Here is a 19038-nt window from a genome sequence, read left to right on the forward strand (position 1 = left end):
TTAGCCATTCCTCGAGCGGTTCTCTAGTCTGGATACTTATTAATCCGCCTCTTTTCAGATCTCGGCTGCTTTAGTACAATGACTTGATGGGCAATGATTTGCTGTGGCGGGCCTGTGCTCCTCTGGCCCATATATAAACTGCAACAATGAAAAATGCCTTCCTTTTGAGGAGCTAGGAAACTCGGAGCTGTTTATTGCGGCCCTCGCTGACTTCTATCGATGGGTGCCATTGTCCTCGCTGACTTCTATCGATGGGTGCCATTGTGTCGCCCCTGGCAGAGCTGCTGCTAAGGGCACTTTTTTATTCATATTTGCCTTTGTGTAAGACGTATCCAGGTAGTGCTTCAATGCTATCCCAGTTCTGTTGCAAAGTTAACCGCAATGGCCTGCATTTTCGTCTAAATGCGCAAAACATTATCAAGCATTTTCTTGCGACCGTATTGGTTGGTATGGCATAAAAGGCACGCCGCTTGCATTGCTAACCTATCGCAAAAAAGAACCAAATTTGTCTCAACGAATGCAATAAAACCGCAAAACGGAAATTGTTTCTGTTGCACCGTAGAAATGTATTCTAGGCTGACTGCTTTTTAACTTGCATTTTACTAATGTGGTGCGTAACCAGCAACCAGGAAAACGCGTAGTGTATAGGGCATCAAACAAGTAGTTTTTAACATCCTTCAATTACGTAGTTTTCATGAGAATGAGAACTGAGTTTTCTTCTTGGAGCCGCCGTGGTGGCTCAGTGGTTATTTTGCTCTTCTGCTGACCTGAAAGAGGCGGGTTGAATCCCCACCGCGGCGATTGCATTTCGATGGAGGTGTAATGCTAGAAGCCCGTGTACTGTGCGGTGCCAGTGGACGTTAGAAAACCCCAAGTGATCGAAATTATCCGGAGTCCTTAATTACGGCACTCTTTCGGTCGTTAAACTGCATAAATCCAAACAACCACATTTCCTCCTGGTCGACGCAAAATAGTGCACAGGCAATTCCAAAAAACCCAAAAACTAATTTTTTGTACAAAAGCTAAAGCAAGCCCATTGAATCATGAAATAAATTTTGAGACTTTGCGTAATCAAGTGGCCAACGCAATGAAATTCCTTGGCGTATCATCCAGTGAACTGCATTGCGATGACAACTCATTTTCTGTCTTAACAATCTCTGTAGTAGAATTAATATACTAAGTAGAAACGGACACACTCCTCTAACTGCAATAATTGTATTGCTGTTTAACGCGTTGTATCCTTCGTAAATCAATTATGCACATTTGGTGTGGGGCACAACGCTGTCTAATCCTAACATTATATTGTACATGCGTATAGGGGCACTACGTGTTATCGCCAATATGTATTACATCGAACACGCATATCCTATAATTTAAAAGCAATGCATAATAAAAATTCATTTACCTTGCACACGCAGACACGTACGAGAGTTCTACTTCCGTACAGAGGTACCATATCTTCCGTACGATGTTCCGCGGATTACACTTGTTGGAAAGCTGAAATTTCGCCTGGTGCGCACTCTACATGTTTAATTCTTTCAGATGGTTTGCCATTATCGGAGAAGAGTAGCGTGGCTTTCGAAGATCAAAAAGAGTGGGACCTAACTGCGGCAGCGACATTTTGCCCTGTTAAATCATATAGTGAAACCATCTCTGATATGCAATCACCATCTGATATCTGATACGCAAGGAAATGCTGCAGGCGATACTTGGAGTGGCTGCTTTTAGTGCACAGATTTTTGAGGATATGCGAAGAACCTCGATGAATAACGCCAGAGGCAACGGTTCCGATGGCTACACAAAAACGAAGAGCTTTGGCAGCAGAATTCCAGCTCAGTGTAGAGGAGCGTGCGCAAGCAGCAAAGTCGAACCCAAAAGGGGAGAAAAAATTTGAGGTGGATGAAAAAAAATTGCACGGATGTGGGCTACTGGCCTGAAAGATCTGAAGAAAGTCTGAACTACTTTTCTGAAACATCAGTAGAACATCAGAATGAATGAATGAAAAACTTTATTGGTTCCTTTAGGAAGTTGTAGCGGTAGAGGACGAAGTCTTCGTCTTGAAGCTTTGGTCCTCCTTAGCCGTGGGTGGGCCCCTAGTCCAGGGCTCCACTGAGTCGGGCCACCTCGCTTGCGTGTGCTATGAGGTCCCTTTGTACCCCTAGCTCGCAGCTGGTGAGCCGGCTCTCCCATTGCTCCGCACTTGGTGTTCTGTGTTTGTGGAATGCTTGATTTCTGCCGCACTCCCATGTGACATGATATAGTGTTAGTTTTGCTCCGCACCACGGACAGTTGGCGCTATACTGTGTGGGGAACATCTTGTTTAATATGTATAAGTTTGGGAAGGAGCCTGTTTGGAGTCTTCGCCATCCTGTGGCTTCCTCCTTGGATAATGCTTTATGTGGTGGGGGGTATTGGAATCTTAGCCCCTTATATAGGTTTAATAATTCCGAATAGCTGTCCCCGCAATTAATCTGGGGCCCCTCCGGGGTTAATGACGTTCCTGCTCAGCTGGCCATTCCTCGAGCTAGGTTGTCTGCCCCTTCGTTGCCCCTGATCCCTGCGTGACTCGGTATCCAGATTATGTTGTGTATTGGTCGTTCCTCAGAGAGCAGAGCTCTACTGAGGACCTTGAGTGCAGTGCTGCTAATTCTGCCTCTAGTATAGTTCCGGCACGCCTCTTGTGAATCCGTTAAGATGTTAAGGGATCTCCCTGTCCTATATCCTTCATTCGCTGCCAGGGCGACAGCAATCTCCTCTGCCTCCGTTATGTTAGATAATTGGGCTGTGAGGCTTGTGATGTGTACTCCGTGGTAATTTACAACGACTGCTACCACGCTATTTTTGTGTGTTGGGGGGTATAGGGAGGCATCAGTGTAGACTGTGTTGTCCCGATGCCCCATGTTGCTCTCATAAGATTCTGCCCTAACCTGTCTCCTGTTAGCATGGAGGTTTGGATCCATGTTTCGGGGGATAGGTTGTATGCATAGCTTCTTTCTTAGCGGGTCTGGTATTGCGGCCCCGCTATTTTGTGCCTTTTCTATTTCCCGACCTAGCTTTTTCAGGAGCGCCCTTCCAGTCGTTGTGTTGCTAAGTCTTCGTATTTGTGCCTTGAGCTGGCATTATCTTAATTCTTCGAAGGTGTTGCTGATTCTGAGTTGCATGAACTTGTCGTTGGATGTATTTCTTGGGAGATGAAGAGCTGTTTTGTATGCCTTCCGGAGTATTGTCTCCGCTTGCTCCTTCTCTGCTTTGATAGTCACATGGTAAGGTAATGAATATGTTACCCGGCTGACCACTAGGCTGTTGACTAGCCTGAGTGTGTCCTCCTCCATCATGCCATAACTCTTGTGCGCTACTCTGCTGATCATCCGGCCTACTTGTCCTGCCGCTTTGCTTAGCAGGCTGAGTGTGTGACTGCACTTCCGGCTTCCTTGCAGCCACATGCCGAGGATTCTGATCATCTTTTGTTCCGGGATGTTCTGGCCCTCTAGTTTTATTTCGAGTGGAGCATCCGTAGGGTGCCTACCCACTCTGAGGAGCTCAGATTTTTCCGTGGAGCATTTAAGTCCTCCTTGTTTTGTGTATTCTTCAATGCAGGTGGCAGCTTCTTGTAGCGCCTCCTGCTTCTCCCCCAGTGAGCCTTGGGTGGTCCAGATGGTGATATCGTCTGAGTACATTGCATGACTAATCCCCTGGGCTTGGCTGAGTTTCTTGGCGAGGTTTACCATCGCTATGTTAAAGAGTATTGGCGAGATTACTGAGCCTTGCGGAGTGCCCTTGCATGGCGTTTGAAAGGTGTCACTCCGCAGGTCTCCTAGGCCTACCGTCACTGTTCTGTCCGTGAGGAAGCTTCTAACGTAGTCACGGACCTTCTTCCCGCAGTTGGTGGTGTTAAGTCCTTCCATAATGGCGGCATGGGGTACGTTGTCAAAGGCCCCTTTAATATCGATGGTCATGACAACGTTCTCCCCGTTCCTTGGCATTGTTTCGAGTACCTCTTCCTTTAGTTGTAGCAAGATGTCTTGGGTTGATAAATTTGCCATGAATCCGAACATGGTGTTGGGGTACCATTCTCCATCTTCTAGATGCGTTTGTATTCGTCGGGTAACTATTATCTCGTACAGCTTGCCTAGGCATGATGTTAGCGAGATCGGTCTGAGGTTTTCAATTTGGAGTTTCTTGCTGGGCTTGGGGACCATGACGACTACGGCGTGTTTCCACTCCGCTGGGACCGTCCCTTCTTCCCATTGTTTGTTTAGGTATAGGGTGAGTTGGCTTATTGCTTCGTCGCTTAAATTTCGGATTAACGAGTTGTGAATCTTGTCCGACCCTGCTGCCATATTTTTCGTTGTTGCCCTTATGGCCTCGACGACCTCTTCTCTTGTGATGGGTCTGTCCGTGGTTGGGTTTTCTTCGCCCTGGTAGTCGCCTTGGTAGCCGTCTACCTGGTCCTTTCCGTAGCATTTCTCTCGTACTGCCTGGAGCAGCTGTTCTTCTGTACCTTCGTACTGATGAATTAGCCTTTGCATGGATTTGCTGCTTTCCGTCTTGCTTTTGCTCGGATCCATGAGTGTTCTTTGGATTTGCCACGTTCTAGCCGTACTGAGGGTGCCATTCCGCGAGGTACTAAACTGCTGCCACCCTTGTCTTGCCAGCTGCGTTGCATATTCCTCTGCTTGCCTGGTGATTTTGGCAGTCTTCTTCTTTAGCTTTCTGTTTAGCTCTTGGCGCTTCCACCGCTTGGTCAGGACTCGTCTTGCCTCCCAGAGCCTGAGGAGTCGCTTGTACACTTCTGGTGCTTGTTCTGTTCGATCCACTTCTTTAGTGTAGAGATCCCTGATTTGTCTAAGCTGTTGGCTCCAATCTTCTGCCGAAGTTATCTCGTCCTTAAGTTGTTTGCAGTGGGTGCGGAAGGCATCCCAGTCAGTTAGGTTTGCCTTGCCGATCTTCCTTTTGATGCTTTCTGCCTCTGTGCTGACCCTAATGATGTAGTGGTCGCTGCCGAGATTTTCTTGCAGGTTTACCCATTCGACTTGCTTAGCGCCCCTGACAAAGGTTAGGTCACGACATGTGTCCACGCTTATGCTATTACCCTGTCTAGTAGGCTGACTTTCATCTGTGAGTAACTCGCAGCCTATGTTTTCCGCTGCTGTGCAGATGCCGCGCCCCTTTTTATCTTCGATCCTGCTGCCCCATTGTGGGCTTTTCGCATTAAAATCCCCTGCTATTATTAGGGTATTCTGCCCTGCAAGCTTCTTTGCTTCCGCAAAAAAGCTTCATGAAGACTCCTTTATTTTTAGGTGGGCTGTACAAATTTACTATAAAAGTGCTTTTAGCTTTTCTTTTTCTCTTGGGAATCACTTCAGTTATTATGTGTTCTAGCTGTGTGTCTTCAAACTCCTTATGAGCTATGGTTGTGATTTTGTTGCTAATGAGAGTTGCTGTTCTTCCGTTCTCTTGACATGAGTATCCTTTTAGGGTTGGGGTGCAATTTGTCTCTTGTAGAAGTATTAGATCTGGTGGGATTCCTCTAGTGTTAATGAATTGCTGTTAGAGCCCTTGCTTACGCCTGCAGCTCCGGCAATTCCACTGCCATATCTCTATAGTTGAGGGTTCGACGGAAACCCGTCTGGCGAGGGAAATTCAGCATATCCTTTTAAACGAACACTCGCCAAAGTCATACAGGAAAAAAATAACCGTAAGAGAATTGACGTTTCGGCACCACTACGGGTGCCTTGTTCACAATGGGATGAAAAACGAGACGGGCTGCTGCTTATGTAGGGAAAACGTTGCGTATCGTGCGGATGTATATCTCGGGTAGATTGCCCTGAGTCCTGTTAATCGCTTGGCTTGTCATTTGTATGTGAAGGGATTCCTTGAGCAGACGAGTAGATAATGATTTTTCTTTCTCAAGTATGCGCGTGGAATCCCAGTCAATCAAGTGGCCCGTGTTTTGCTGGTGTTCGGCCGAGAGCGTTAGAAGTCACTTTTTTGTTTTTGACGTCACGCTGGTGTTCTTTGAATCGTCTCCTGAAGTCCCCTGTTTCGCCTATATAGGCTGCACCGCATTCTTTGCAAGGAATTTTGTAAACTACCCCAGGGTAACTGGTCTTTTCAAGCGGGTCCTTTGCTCGTACCAAATGGTTTCTGAGCTTGCTGGATGGGACATGGGCAACTTGGATGTCGTAGTCAGCCAGTATCTGCCATAACGTCTCACTGACCCCAGGGGCATATGGGATGGCTGCACGTTTTTTCTTATTGGCTGCTTTTGCTTCGGCTTGAGGGGCCGCAGCGTGTCGTTCTTGGGATTGTAGCACTTGACGCGGGTATCCGTTCTTTGAAAGCTCCTTTCTTATGCGGCGGACTTCACGAGTTCTTTTGCATGGGCTTGAACAAAGCTTGAAGGCACGATTGTAAAGCGCCGCGGCAACGGAGCGTTTCTGCCCTATTGGGTGCGCAGAATGAAAATTCAGGTACTTCCCTGTGTGGGTAGGCTTCCTGTACACGCTCGTCGTGATGCCGTTTGCTGTTCGTTCGATGAGGACGTCGAGGAAAGGGAGGCGCCCATTGCTCTCTTCTTCCATCGTGAACTGAACGCTCTCTTGAAATGAGTTCAGGTGCCGTAGAAATTTTTCCGCATCCTGTCGTCGGATGATGCAGAAACAGTCGTCGACGTACCGCAGGAAAAACCTAGGTGGCGGGTCGAACGATGCAAGCGCACGACTCTCTATCGTTTCTAGGGCCAGGTTGGAGCAGACTACGGAAATAGAGGCTCCCATTGCTGTGCCGAAGATCTGCTTGTACATCGTCTTGTTGAACACAAAGTATGTATTTGACAAGCAGAATTTTAGGAGCCGGCACAAGTCGTCGGTCTCTACGGGCGTACGTTCTGGCAGAGACAAGTCGTTCTTCAGGGCATTCCTGCAACACTCGACTGCGAAGTCCACCGGCACGCAAGTAAACATGGACCTCACGTCGAACGACACCATAATGTGATCATCGCCAAAAGTCGCAGTCTTCAGTTTGTCAATGAAATGTGCCGAGTCTTTGACGTGCGTAGGCGTGTTTCCTGCCAAAGGCGCCAGTATCCGGTGGAGGTATCCCGACAACTTGTTCAGTGGTGACCGTGTGAAGTCAACAATCAGGCGAAGTGGTACCTCCTTCTTGTGTATCTTGGGCACCCCGTATATAGCTGGCGCCGAGCCGTTGTGACAAAGCAGGCGATTGTAAAGATAGCCTTTGTCGGGGGGGACGAACTTGAAAACATCACTAAGAAGTTTTTGCAGCTCGGACTCGATTTTCTTGGTAGGGTCTCGCGCCAGCTTGGCGTACGTCGTTGTGTCCTCCAGAAGGGCGTACATTTTTCGCACATAGTCGGTGCGGTCAAAAACGACAGTGGCGTTACCCTTGTCAGCAGGCAAGATGACGATGTCTTTGTTCTTCTGCAGCCTGGTCAATGCTGTTTGCTCTGCGGGTGTGATAGTGCGAGTCTTGCTTCTAGCAAGCTTAGAAAGAGCTCCAATGGCCCTTGAGCGTGCTTCGCTTTGTAAGCTGGGGGCGACCTTGCGTATAGCCTCTTCAACAGCGCAGGTCATGTTAACAGCATTTGGAGGAGCGCCAGTATTGAAGTTGAGGCCTCGGAGAAGTAGGCTGCGTTCATGCGGATCAAGCGTGTGCGAAGACAGGTTGCATATACTCGCTGTCACCCCGGCCTCAGGCGGACTGGCCAACAGCTGCTTGAACTTGGCATTTTGTGCCATATGTTTCAATTCTTGATTCTTGGCGCCCTCGCTGTTGGCATGCAGAAGAACATCAAAGAAGTCCGCGGGAATGAGCTTTTCCAGGAACTGTTGGGCGCAATAAATGTCATTCTCCAGGCGTTTGATTGTGCATTTTGTCTCGAGGATCCTTGCCTGCAGTAGTCGCTTTTCAGCTTGAGCAATGGTTTGTCTTCCAGTTGGCGTACGCACGAGGATCGGTAGCCGCAGAGACTTGGGGATCAATCCATGTGATTTGCAACGAAGATTGAACTGGAGGTGGCTTTGGAACGAAGTCAGCCTTGTCTTGAGGTTGACGAATTGTCGAATCTTGGTAACAGCAGGCGGCCCATGTTTCTCGCGAAGAGCAACATAGTTGAGGGTTCGACGGAAACCCGTCTGGCGAGGGAAATTCAGCATATCCTTTTAAACGAACACTCGCCAAAGTCATAAAGAAAAAAATAACCGTAAGAGAATTGACGTTTCGGCACCACTACGGGTGCCTTGTTCACAATGGGATGAAAAACGAGACGGGCTGCTGCTTATGTAGGGAAAACGTTGCGTATCGTGCGGATGTATATCTCGGGTAGATTGCCCTGCGTCCTGTTAAGGAGCTGTTAAGAAAGGAGCTTTCAAAGAACGGAAACCCGCGTCAAGTGCTACAATCACAAAAACGACACGCTGCGGCCCCTCAAGCCGAAGCAAAAGCAGCCAATAAGAAAAAACTTGCAGCCATCCCATATGCCCCTGGGGTCAGTGAGACGTTATGTCGGATACTGGCTGACTACGACATCCAAGTTGCCCATGTCCCATCCAGCAAGCTCAGAAACCATTTGGTACGAGCAAAGGACCCGCTTGAAAAGACCAGTTACCCTGGGGTAGTTTACAAAATTCCTTGCAAAGAATGCGATGCAGCCTATATAGGCGAAACAGGGGACTTCAGGAGATGATTCAAAGAACACCAGCGTGACGTCAAAAACAAAAAAGTGACTTCTAACGCTCTCGCCGAACACCAGCAAAACACGGGCCACTTGATTCACTGGGATTCCACGCGCATACTTGAGAAAGAAAAATCATTATCTACTCGTCTGCTCAAGGAATCCCTTCACATACAAATGACAAGCCAAGCGATTAACAGGACGCAGGGCAATCTACCCGAGATATACATCCGCACGATACGCGACGTTTTCCCTACATAAGCAGCAGCCCGTCTCGTTTTTCATCCCATTGTGAACAAGGCACCCGTAGTGGTGCCGAAACGTCAATTCTCTTACGGTTATTTTTTTCCTTTATGACTTTGGCGAGTGTTCGTTTAAAAGGATATGCTGAATTTCCCTCGCCAGACGGGTTTCCGTCGAACCCTCAACTATGTTGCTCTTCGCGAGAAACATGGGCCGCCTGCTGTTACCAAGATTCGACAATTCGTCAACCTCAAGACAAGGCTGACTTCGTTCCAATGCCACCTCCAGTTCAATCTTCGTTGCAAATCACATGGATTGATCCCCAAGTCTCTGCGGCTACCGATCCTCGTGCGTACGCCAACTGAAAGACAAACCATTGCTCAAGCTGAAAAGCGACTACTGCAGGCAAGGATCCTCGAGACAAAATGCACTATCAAACGCCTGGAGAATGACATTTATTGCGCCCAACAGTTCCTGGAAAAGCTCATTCCCGCGGACTTCTTTGATGTTCTCCTGCATGCCAACAGCGAGGGCGCCAAGAATCAAGAATTGAAACATATGGCACAAAATGCCAAGTTCAAGCAGCTGTTGGCCAGTCCGCCTGAGGCCGGGGTGACAGCGAGTATATGCAACCTGTCTTCGCACACGCATGATCCGCATGAACGCAGCCTACTTCTCCGAGGCCTCAACTTCAATACTGGCGCTCCTCCAAATGCTGTTAACATGACCTGCGCTGTTGAAGAGGCTATACGCAAGGTCGCCCCAGCTTACAAAGCGAAGCACGCTCTAGGGCCATTGGAGCTCTTTCTAAGCTTGCTAAAAGCAAGACTCGCACTATCACACCCGCAGAGCAAACAGCATTGACCAGGCTGCAGAAGAACAAAGACATCGTCATCTTGCCTGCTGACAAGGGTAACGCCACTGTCGTTTTAGACCGCACCGACTATGTGCGAAAAATGTACGCCATTCTGGAGGACACAACGACGTACGCCAAGCTGGCGCGAGACCCTACCAAGAAAATCGAGTCCGAGCTGCAAAAACTTCTTAGTGATGTTTTCAAGTTCGTCCCCCCCGACAAAGGCTATCTTTACAATCGCCTGCTTTGTCACAACGGCTCGGCGCCAGCTATATACGGGGTGCCCAAGATACACAAGAAGGAGGTACCACTTCGCCTGATTGTTGACTTCACACGGTCACCACTGAACAAGTTGTCGGGATACCTCCACCGGATACTGGCGCCTTTGGCAGGAAACACGCCTACGCACGTCAAAGACTCGGCACATTTCATTGACAAACTGAAGACTGCGACTTTTGGCGATGATCACATTATGGTGTCGTTCGACGTGAGGTCCATGTTTACTTGCGTGCCGGTGGACTTCGCAGTCGAGTGTTGCAGGAATGCCCTGAAGAACGACTTGTCTCTGCCAGAACGTACGCCCGTAGAGACCGACGACTTGTGCCGGCTCCTAAAATTCTGCTTGTCAAACACATACTTCGTGTTCAACAAGACGATGTACAAGCAGATCTTCGGCACAGCAATGGGAGCCTCTATTTCCGTAGTCTGCTCCAACCTGGCCCTAGAAACGATAGAGAGTCGTGCGCTTGCATCGTTCGACCCGCCACCTAGGTTTTTCCTGCGGTACGTCGACGACTGTTTCTGCATCATCCGACGACAGGATGCGGAAAAATTTCTACGGCACCTGAACTCATTTCAAGAGAGCGTTCAGTTCACGATGGAAGAAGAGAGCAATGGGCGCCTCCCTTTCCTCGACGTCCTCATCGAACGAACCGCAAACGGCATTACGACGAGCGTGTACAGGAAGCCTGCCCACACAGGGAAGTACCTGAATTTTCATTCTGCGCACCCAATAGGGCAGAAACGCTCCGTTGCCGCGGCGCTTTACAATCGTGCCTTCAAGCTTTGTTCAAGCCCATGCAAAAGAACTCGTGAAGTCCGCCGCATAAGAAATGAGCTTTCAAAGAACGGATACCCGCGTCAAGTGCTACAATCCCAAGAACGACACGCTGCGGCCCCTCAAGCCGAAGCAAAAGCAGCCAATAAGAAAAAACGTGCAGCCATCCCATATGCCCCTGGGGTCAGTGAGACGTTATGCCAGATACTGGCTGACTACGACATCCAAGTTGCCCATGTCCCATCCAGCAAGCTCAGAAACCATTTGGTACGAGCAAAGGACCCGCTTGAAAAGACCAGTTACCCTGGGGTAGTTTACAAAATTCCTTGCAAAGAATGCGGTGCAGCCGATATAGGCGAAACAGGGGACTTCAGGAGACGATTCAAAGAACACCATCGTGACGTCAAAAACAAAAAAGTGACTTCTAACGCTCTCGCCGAACACCAGCAAAACACGGGCCACTTGATTCACTGGGATTCCACGCGCATACTTGAGAAAGAAAAATCATTATCTACTCGTCTGCTCAAGGAATCCCTTCACATACAAATGACAAGCCAAGCGATTAACAGGACGCAGGGCAATCTACCCGAGATATACATCCGCACGATACGCAACGTTTTCCCTACATAAGCAGCAGCCCGTCTCTTTTTTCATCCCATTGTGAACAAGGCACCCGTAGTGGTGCCGAAACGTCAATTCTCTTACGGTTATTTTTTTCCTTTATGACTTTGGCGAGTGTTCGTTTAAAAGGATATGCTGCCATATCTCTAGTTGTTGTTGTCCTGCCATGTTATCATATTGGTACTGTTGTTTCTTCCCTGGGATTCTGATCCAAACCTGCGCTCATTGTAGAGGCGGTCCCTAGCGTCATTTACTGTCTTCTGTGTGTTTTGACTCTTTACATATTTGCGGAAGCTCTGATCTTGCAGGGCTATCTTTTGATTTAGTTGCTGTATCTGCTGCTGCATCTGCTGCATTTGCTGCTGCATGAATGTCTTTAGATCGTCTTTTGTTGAGTGTCCTCCTTCCTTAGTTTGTAAACTTTCCACACACTGTGTGAGAACATAAGAAAACTTTTTTTGAGCTATAATTCGACACCGCGGACTCTACAGAGGTTGCTTGCTATCTAAGCAAACACTATTTTAATCCAAAATTTGCCCTTGCGTACGGTACAACGGGTGCTGACTATAGATCGGAAAATACGGTACATATTAAATTTACGCGTGTGACAATACCTTATGCAGGCCAGATATATATACATGTTTAGTTCCGTTTATAAAGTTTAACGTCCAAACCCGACTCAGTCTTTCATGGACATCGTGCTACAGAGCTCGGGATAATTTCGACCACCTGGGATTCTTTAATCTGAACTCATATCGGAGCTCTAGCATTTTACCTCCACCGATGTGCGGCTTCCGCAGCTAGATTGAACCCGTGTTCATTGGGTCAACAGATGAGCACCATACTCACTGAGCCATCGGGACGGCTAATTATACCTGCTAGCTTTTAGACATATACCTACAATACAGAAATGTGGAACATTATGATGCACAGTATGACAAACTATAGCAATCTGGAGTCTTAATTCTAAAAAAAATGTTCAGATCTGGAATACGAAACTTTAAGAACTCTTCCTAATATTTCTATACTTCACTATTGTTTCACGAAATGTCAAGTGACCCTTTTGTCTTGAGTGTTTTTTATTGTATCTACACCATGACATTTTTTTTCGGGGCGAAGCAAGTTGCGCACATCCCAAGCTCATTATATGTGCGCTTGGTTCTGTTGTAAAGGTATTCAAACACCTTAAATATGCCGAACTTCCCCATGAGGGTAGCTGGAAAGGTGGTCCAGAGCTTCTAAAGCTGCATTTTGTCCCCTTTAATCTCGGCCCCTGCAATTAAATGGAATGAATATAATACAAATGTAACGGGGTGTGTACGCAAGCTAACCTGGAGATCAAATTCATCCAAAGCTGAAGGGGCGGGCAACATAAAAGACAGGCAGTCTAGCCAAGGCCCCGATCGCGAGCAGTACGGCGGCGCTTTGGCTCTTCTTCCTGCATAGCATGAGGCGCGTCCGTTCTCATTCACTACAATGGCACCGGGAACGCAGTGGAAGCACCCTGGCGAATTAAGGCGAGGGTATGAAGAGAGGGTAGTAGCATGTCTTGAGGCGGCTGACATGGACATTTTCACGACCACGACGGCGGAAATCCGAAGAGGGTGTGAGAGGCTCCACGGTGTAACTCTCCAAAGACGTTCTGTCGACGACGCGACAGGGCCGTGATATTCGGTGCGAAATTGCTAAGACAATCAGGGCGTTGTGAATGGGACCCAGAGCCGAACTAGGGACCGAGTAGAGAAAACATGCCGCACCACATATCTAGGGTGTCGGTGCTTTTGGCCACCTTTTAATTTGTAGTTTGATAACGGACCAGCTGCCGACAGTTTTCGCATGCTTGGCCGCTTTCGAAAGAGGCATGCACTCGGAGCAATCGAGAGTGTAAGGTAAGTGGCGGAATAAAACTAGGAAACTAAACAGTAAGTACGCAGGAAGCAGGGACGGAGAAATTTTCAGCTTTAATCTCAAGGTAAAAGACACAGAAGGTAAGCACTGGGTAGATTCAATAGAAAAAAAGCAGTCTGTTTAACTAAATAGGCATTAAAAAAGGCTCAGCAGTAAGGAATCATTCTTTGGTGACTAAAAACGCTGTCCTAATTTCTGAAGCTAGATCACAATGGCTTAGAACGCGAGGCTAAAAAAAGAAATTTAACAAAAAAAAATGACACATGTGCAGTGTGTGGTATTTCTGTAGAAACAGTTGAACACGTTATAGTATTATGCTGCGGTACCTATCCGGGTGTCGATGCAGGCACAGTCGCTCATTCTGTGGCCCTAGGGTTTAGAGATCGCAATGGTCATGCGAATGAATCTGTTGTAGAAGATAGAAAAAGCAATGGGAAGATTGGTGGCTCAAAAGCAGGGAGAAGACATAAGGTTACAAGTGCAGGGTTAAGAGTTTCATTTAAATAAAATTGGAAATTCATAAATAACACCGTAAAGTTCGACCTATTGCTTAAAGAAATACAAGGCAAAAAAACATGAGCTTGGTTTGCAACTGCCACCACATTGTTTAAACGGTACCCTCCAATATAACATACATACATACATACATACATACATACATACATACATACATACATACATACATACATACATACATACATACATACATACATACATACATACATACATACATACATACATACATACATACATACATACATACATACATACATACATACATACATACATACATACATACATACATACATACATACATACATACATACATACATACATACATACATACATACATACATACATACATACATACATACATACATACATACATACATACATACATACATACATACATACATACATACATACATACATACATACATACATACATACATACATACATACATACATACATACATACATACATACATACATACATACATACATACATACATACATACATGGTGAGCAGACTTGTCTAGATAGCGCTGACGGTACTCTGCGGTAGTGTGCCTCGATACCCACTCGCCTCCGCTTTGCAAAGCAAGGCGAGGCGAGCGGGCATCGAGGCACCCTACTCTGCGGAGTAAGTCAGCGCCGTCTAACGTTAGGCTCTGGGCATGAGTTAGGCGTACCTTGCGCATGCGCGGCCAAAATAAAGCATGAGGATTCATAGCGCCCAGAATACACAGGACACAACACAAGCGCCCGAACCCTGACCCTTCAAAATAAAGCGGTGCCTGCTCGTGGGTTCTCGGCCTTATTTCCTCTCAGTGCCTGCGCTTCCCACCGCCAGGGCCGCGCTGAATATTATGTAATTGCGGCCGGAAAACCAGCGCGTTTCGCGCGAATCGCAAGGCGCCTAGGCAGCAAGTGCAAGTGATATCGAGTGCTCGCGCGTTTCAAAAGGAAGTGGGAGGAGATGCTTGCGCGTTTCAAGCACGCACCAGGCAGAGTGTGCGAGAATGGGGCTTAGTTGGTTGTTTGTTGTCCGTTTTCGTTTTGTCCGTATAAGGTTAGCGCTTTGCCACCACGCACCATGCGTTGGAGGCGTATTGCTTGATTGCGTGTCTTTGCGCTGTGTCTAGAACTTTTTGTTGGGCAAGATGGTGCATTTTGCAACCAAAGAACTGTAGCGCAACCAATACGAACACAAGAAAGAGGCACACAGGACTAGCGCTTAATTTCATCTAACTTTATTCACCAGCAGCGCAGCATATATAAGGATAAACCAGATCACGTGCAGATAACAGGTCACACACACCACTATCAACAGAACCGTTCAAGATATGTCATCTCCGATTTGTATAGATTCACAGACGTATCGCTAGCACAATATACGCCTCTCTTCCTTATATGAAATGCCTCCAGTAGTTCCTTTGCCGTAGTATCTTTGCTTTTGCCTAAAATCTTTATCTCATGGAACCGGGGTTGACACTTTTTTGCATAACTGGCATCTAGCCTGCGGCAAATCTTCTGCCGCTCGAGGGCAGTGAAAACACTCAGAGGAGTGCTGAGGAAGACGCGCACAACTTAGGTCTTTCAGTGAGCGCGCGTGCTCACCTGCCCTTCTATTTATGCACCGCCCTGTTTGGCCCAAATAGACCTTCCCGCATGACAGCGGTATCTGATATACCACCCCGATGCAGCAATCCGTGAACTTCTTTGCATGTCTGACGCGGGCCATCCTTGTCTTTGCTAGCAATTGGCGCGCAGAGCTGTGCCATCTTGCGTGGGGCTGAGAAGGCAACCGGCACGCCATGTTTTTTAGCAACTTTTTTATGTGGTGGGCTACCTTGTGCACATACGGCAAAACCTCCGGTTTGACAGCCGTTTCTCTGCTGACACATGGCTGCTGCAACTTGAAGGTTTTTATCTTCTGTAAGATGGCTTCAGCAACCGCTGTGATGACAGTGCCTGGGAACCCTGCCGAAAGTTATCTGTCAATCTGCTTGTCATAGCTCCCTTGCATAGTATGACAGCACGATTTCATGAGAGCCGATTCAAGGCAAAGCTTGACAATGGCGCGTTTCACAGTTCTCGACTGAGCCGAAGCATACAGTAGTAGTTCCTTCTGTGCTCGCGGTGCGTATTGCCAACATGCATGACATGCACCCACAGTGATGTTTATGTCTAAAAACTTTAAAGAACCCCGCACAGGCAGTTCATGCGTCAACCTCAGTCCCCCTCCCATATATTTAAATGTATTTAACGCAGTGCTCACAGCATCTGTGTACGTCAACTCATTCTGTGTTTTAAAAAACTACCAGGAAGTCGTCAACATAAATAAGAAGTTTCAGAATCCTCTTCCCCGTAAAAAAAAGTTTTTAGACATAAACATCACAATGGGTGTTTGCCATGAATGTTGGCAATACGCACCGCGAGCACAGAAGCAGCTACTACCGTATGCTTCGGCTCAGTCAACAACTGGGAAACGCGTTAATGCCAAGCTTTGCCTTGAATCTGCTCTCATGAAATCGTGCTGTCATACTATGAAAGGGAGCTATGACAAGCAGGTTGACAGATTACTTTCGGCAGGGTACCCAGGCACTGTCATCACAGCGGTTGCTGAAGCCCTCTTACAGAAGAAAAAAACCACCAAGTTGCAGCAGCCATATGTCAGCAGAGAAACGGCTGTCAAACCGGAGGTATTGCCGTATGTGCACAATGTAGCCCACCACATGAAAAAAGTGGCTAACAAATATGGCGTGCCGGTTGCCTTCTCGACCACACGCAAGATGGCACAGCTCTGCGCGCCAATTGCTAGCAAAGACAAGGGTGGTTGCCGCGTCAGACATGCAAAGAAGTTCACGGACTGCTGCATCGGGGTGGTATATCAGATACCGCTGTCATGCGGGAACGTCTATTCGGGCGAAACAGGGCGGTGCATAAATGAAAGGGCAGGTGAGCACGCGCGCTCACTGAAATACCTAAGTGGTGCGCATCTTCCTCAGCACTCCTCTGAGTGTTTTCACTGCCCTCGAGCGGCAGAACATTTGCCGCAGGCTAGATGCCAGTTCCGCAAAAAAGTGTCAACCACGGTTCCATGAGATAAAGATTTTGGGCAAAAGCAAAGATACTAGGGCAAAGGAACTACTGGAGGCATTTCATATCAGGAAGAGAGGCGTATATTGTGCTAGCGATACGTCTGTGAATCTATACAAATCGGAGATGACATATCTTGAACGGTTCTGTTGATAGTGGTGTGTGTGACCTGTTATCTGCACGTGATCTGGTTTATCCTTATATATGCTGCGCTGCCGGTTAATAAAGCTAGATGAAATTAAGCGCTAGACCTGTGTGCCTCTTTCTTGTGTTCGTATTGGTTGCGCTACAGTTCTTTGATTGCAAAATGCACCATCTTGCCCAACAAAAAGTTCTTCTAGACACAGCGCAAAGACACGCAATCAAGCAATACGCCTCCAACGCATGGTGCGTGGTGGCAAAGCGCTAACCTTATACGGACAAAACGATAACGGACAACAAACAACCAACTAAGCCCCATTCTCGCACACTCAGCCTGGTGCGTGCTTGAAATGTGCAAGCATCTTCTCCCACTTCCTTTTGAAACACCTTTTGTGTTCTCTGCTAAAGTGCTCATGTTTTGCTTGAAGCGTAATTTTGTTGTAGAAAATGTTGTTTTCATTAATCCACAAGTGTTTCGACATGATAGCCCTATTTCTATGTAAACTATTGCTGTCTTCTTAAAACAGCAGATTGCACAAAAAAAACGATCCTTCCCCGTTTAGGCGAGGATTTCCTGTAATGCTGTCTCTGCTGAAAGTATTGCTGTGATATACCGGGTTGCTCTACTAGTCTGAACGTATGAATCGTACAGAGGTAAACATTTACTTTGATTGATATTTTTTATGTGACCGCGCTGCTTAAAACAAATGTAATTATGCAAAGAGAGCTGCGAAAGCAACAAAACAGAATATATGCAAAAACCTACAATTTGTGGTTGTGTTGAGGATCATCATTTTCATCTGGCGGAGTGTGATGTCGTCGACGAATCTGTCGATTTAGGCTTCCAGTCTGTATTCGACCAGTGGGATGCAGACGCTAGCCTTGCTTTGCATGTCTGATTATCTGTTTTGCCCTTCGGTAGAACTGAAATGGCAAGCATGTTTTGCCTGGGGTATAAGTAATAACTATTCATTTGTGGTATACAAAGCACAGTTGAAGCCGTATCTACGTTTTTATACCGCTGCCCCTCGACGGCTGTGCTGTGTAGAGGGAGTAAAGGCAGCGTGCGACATTAGCGGTTAGTCCACGACGGCGGGAAACAGAAAACAGCCGGAACGGAATTTTAGTAGACGTCATTGGCATAAAATACCAACAGCCTTTTAAAAATGTATTCCATCTGTCTTCCTCTCAGCAATACCTATGGATTTATGTATCTAAAGGTTGAAAAAGTAATAAAAGTTTGAATTCGGGGGGTTCACCGACTTTGGCTGACATGAGTAGAGCGATGTTCGCAGTTGAACTTACGACACTCGTGGGGGAATATCAAGGCGCTCACCACTGACTATCGTGCATTTCATCCATGTGCAACGAGATCTGCTATCAACGGCATATGGGAAGAGCTGGATACGTTCTGTACCGGCCTAGGATTATAAAGGAAATATAGGATTCAAGATCAACTTTCGCGAGGCGTTTACATATAAAAGAAAAGGGTACAGGCGCGGACAGAAGTAAATGGAGCACGCCGTACAAGAAATAACTGCGTGTCAGCGCCGCCTAGCCGAACCAGACGAAAGCTGGAAATCGCCACGCGCATGTGCAGGCTCGCTTCCGGCGCGACCTTCTCAATGCTCCGCTTGCTTCGCATTCGTACGGCGTCTGTGTCGTGCTGATGATTATCATGATCGGATGGTCGCGCTCTGTGTAGCTAGCGAACATTTTGGAATGCAAAGACCGCTGTCTTGATAAGGCAAATTGCGCGGGGATGGCTCTACCATTAAGCCGCTTCGTTTGAGACAGCTGGAGGCGCGTTTGCGCCGCAAACAACCCGCGTGTTTCGAACTTTTGCTGCCGCTGGGATTCTGCTGCGTCTCACTCGCAAGCAAACGCGCTCGAAACACTCGGCGTACTGCCGCC

General features: G+C 47.3%; 1 protein-coding gene across 1 annotated transcript; it reads right to left on the bottom strand.

Annotated features, from left to right (window-relative positions):
* Nucleotides 1–1958: 1958 nt before the first annotated feature.
* Nucleotides 1959–9833, bottom strand: LOC144108679 (uncharacterized). The gene is made up of 3 exons (XM_077641856.1): nt 9774–9833; nt 6887–7847; nt 1959–1966 (listed from the first exon to the last, which is right to left on the bottom strand). The coding sequence occupies exons 1-3, from the start codon at nt 9831–9833 to the stop codon at nt 1959–1961; spliced, it is 1029 nt and encodes a 342-aa protein (XP_077497982.1).
* Between the last annotated feature and the right edge of the window lie 9205 nt (nt 9834–19038).

Source organism: Amblyomma americanum, chromosome 10 (assembly GCF_052857255.1).
Source record: "Amblyomma americanum isolate KBUSLIRL-KWMA chromosome 10, ASM5285725v1, whole genome shotgun sequence".
NCBI classification, from domain to species: domain Eukaryota; kingdom Metazoa; phylum Arthropoda; class Arachnida; order Ixodida; family Ixodidae; genus Amblyomma; species Amblyomma americanum.

Bases quoted from the DNA above. Each gene is read 5' to 3' on its own strand.
- LOC144108679 (XM_077641856.1), bottom strand. From the start codon at position 9,833: ATGACGATGTCTTTGTTCTTCTGCAGCCTGGTCAATGCTGTTTGCTCT. The intron at 7,848-9,773 runs GTGCGAGTCTTG...TGCGCCCAACAG, and splicing joins TTTGCTCTGCGGGTGTGATA to TTCCTGGAAAAGCTCATTCC.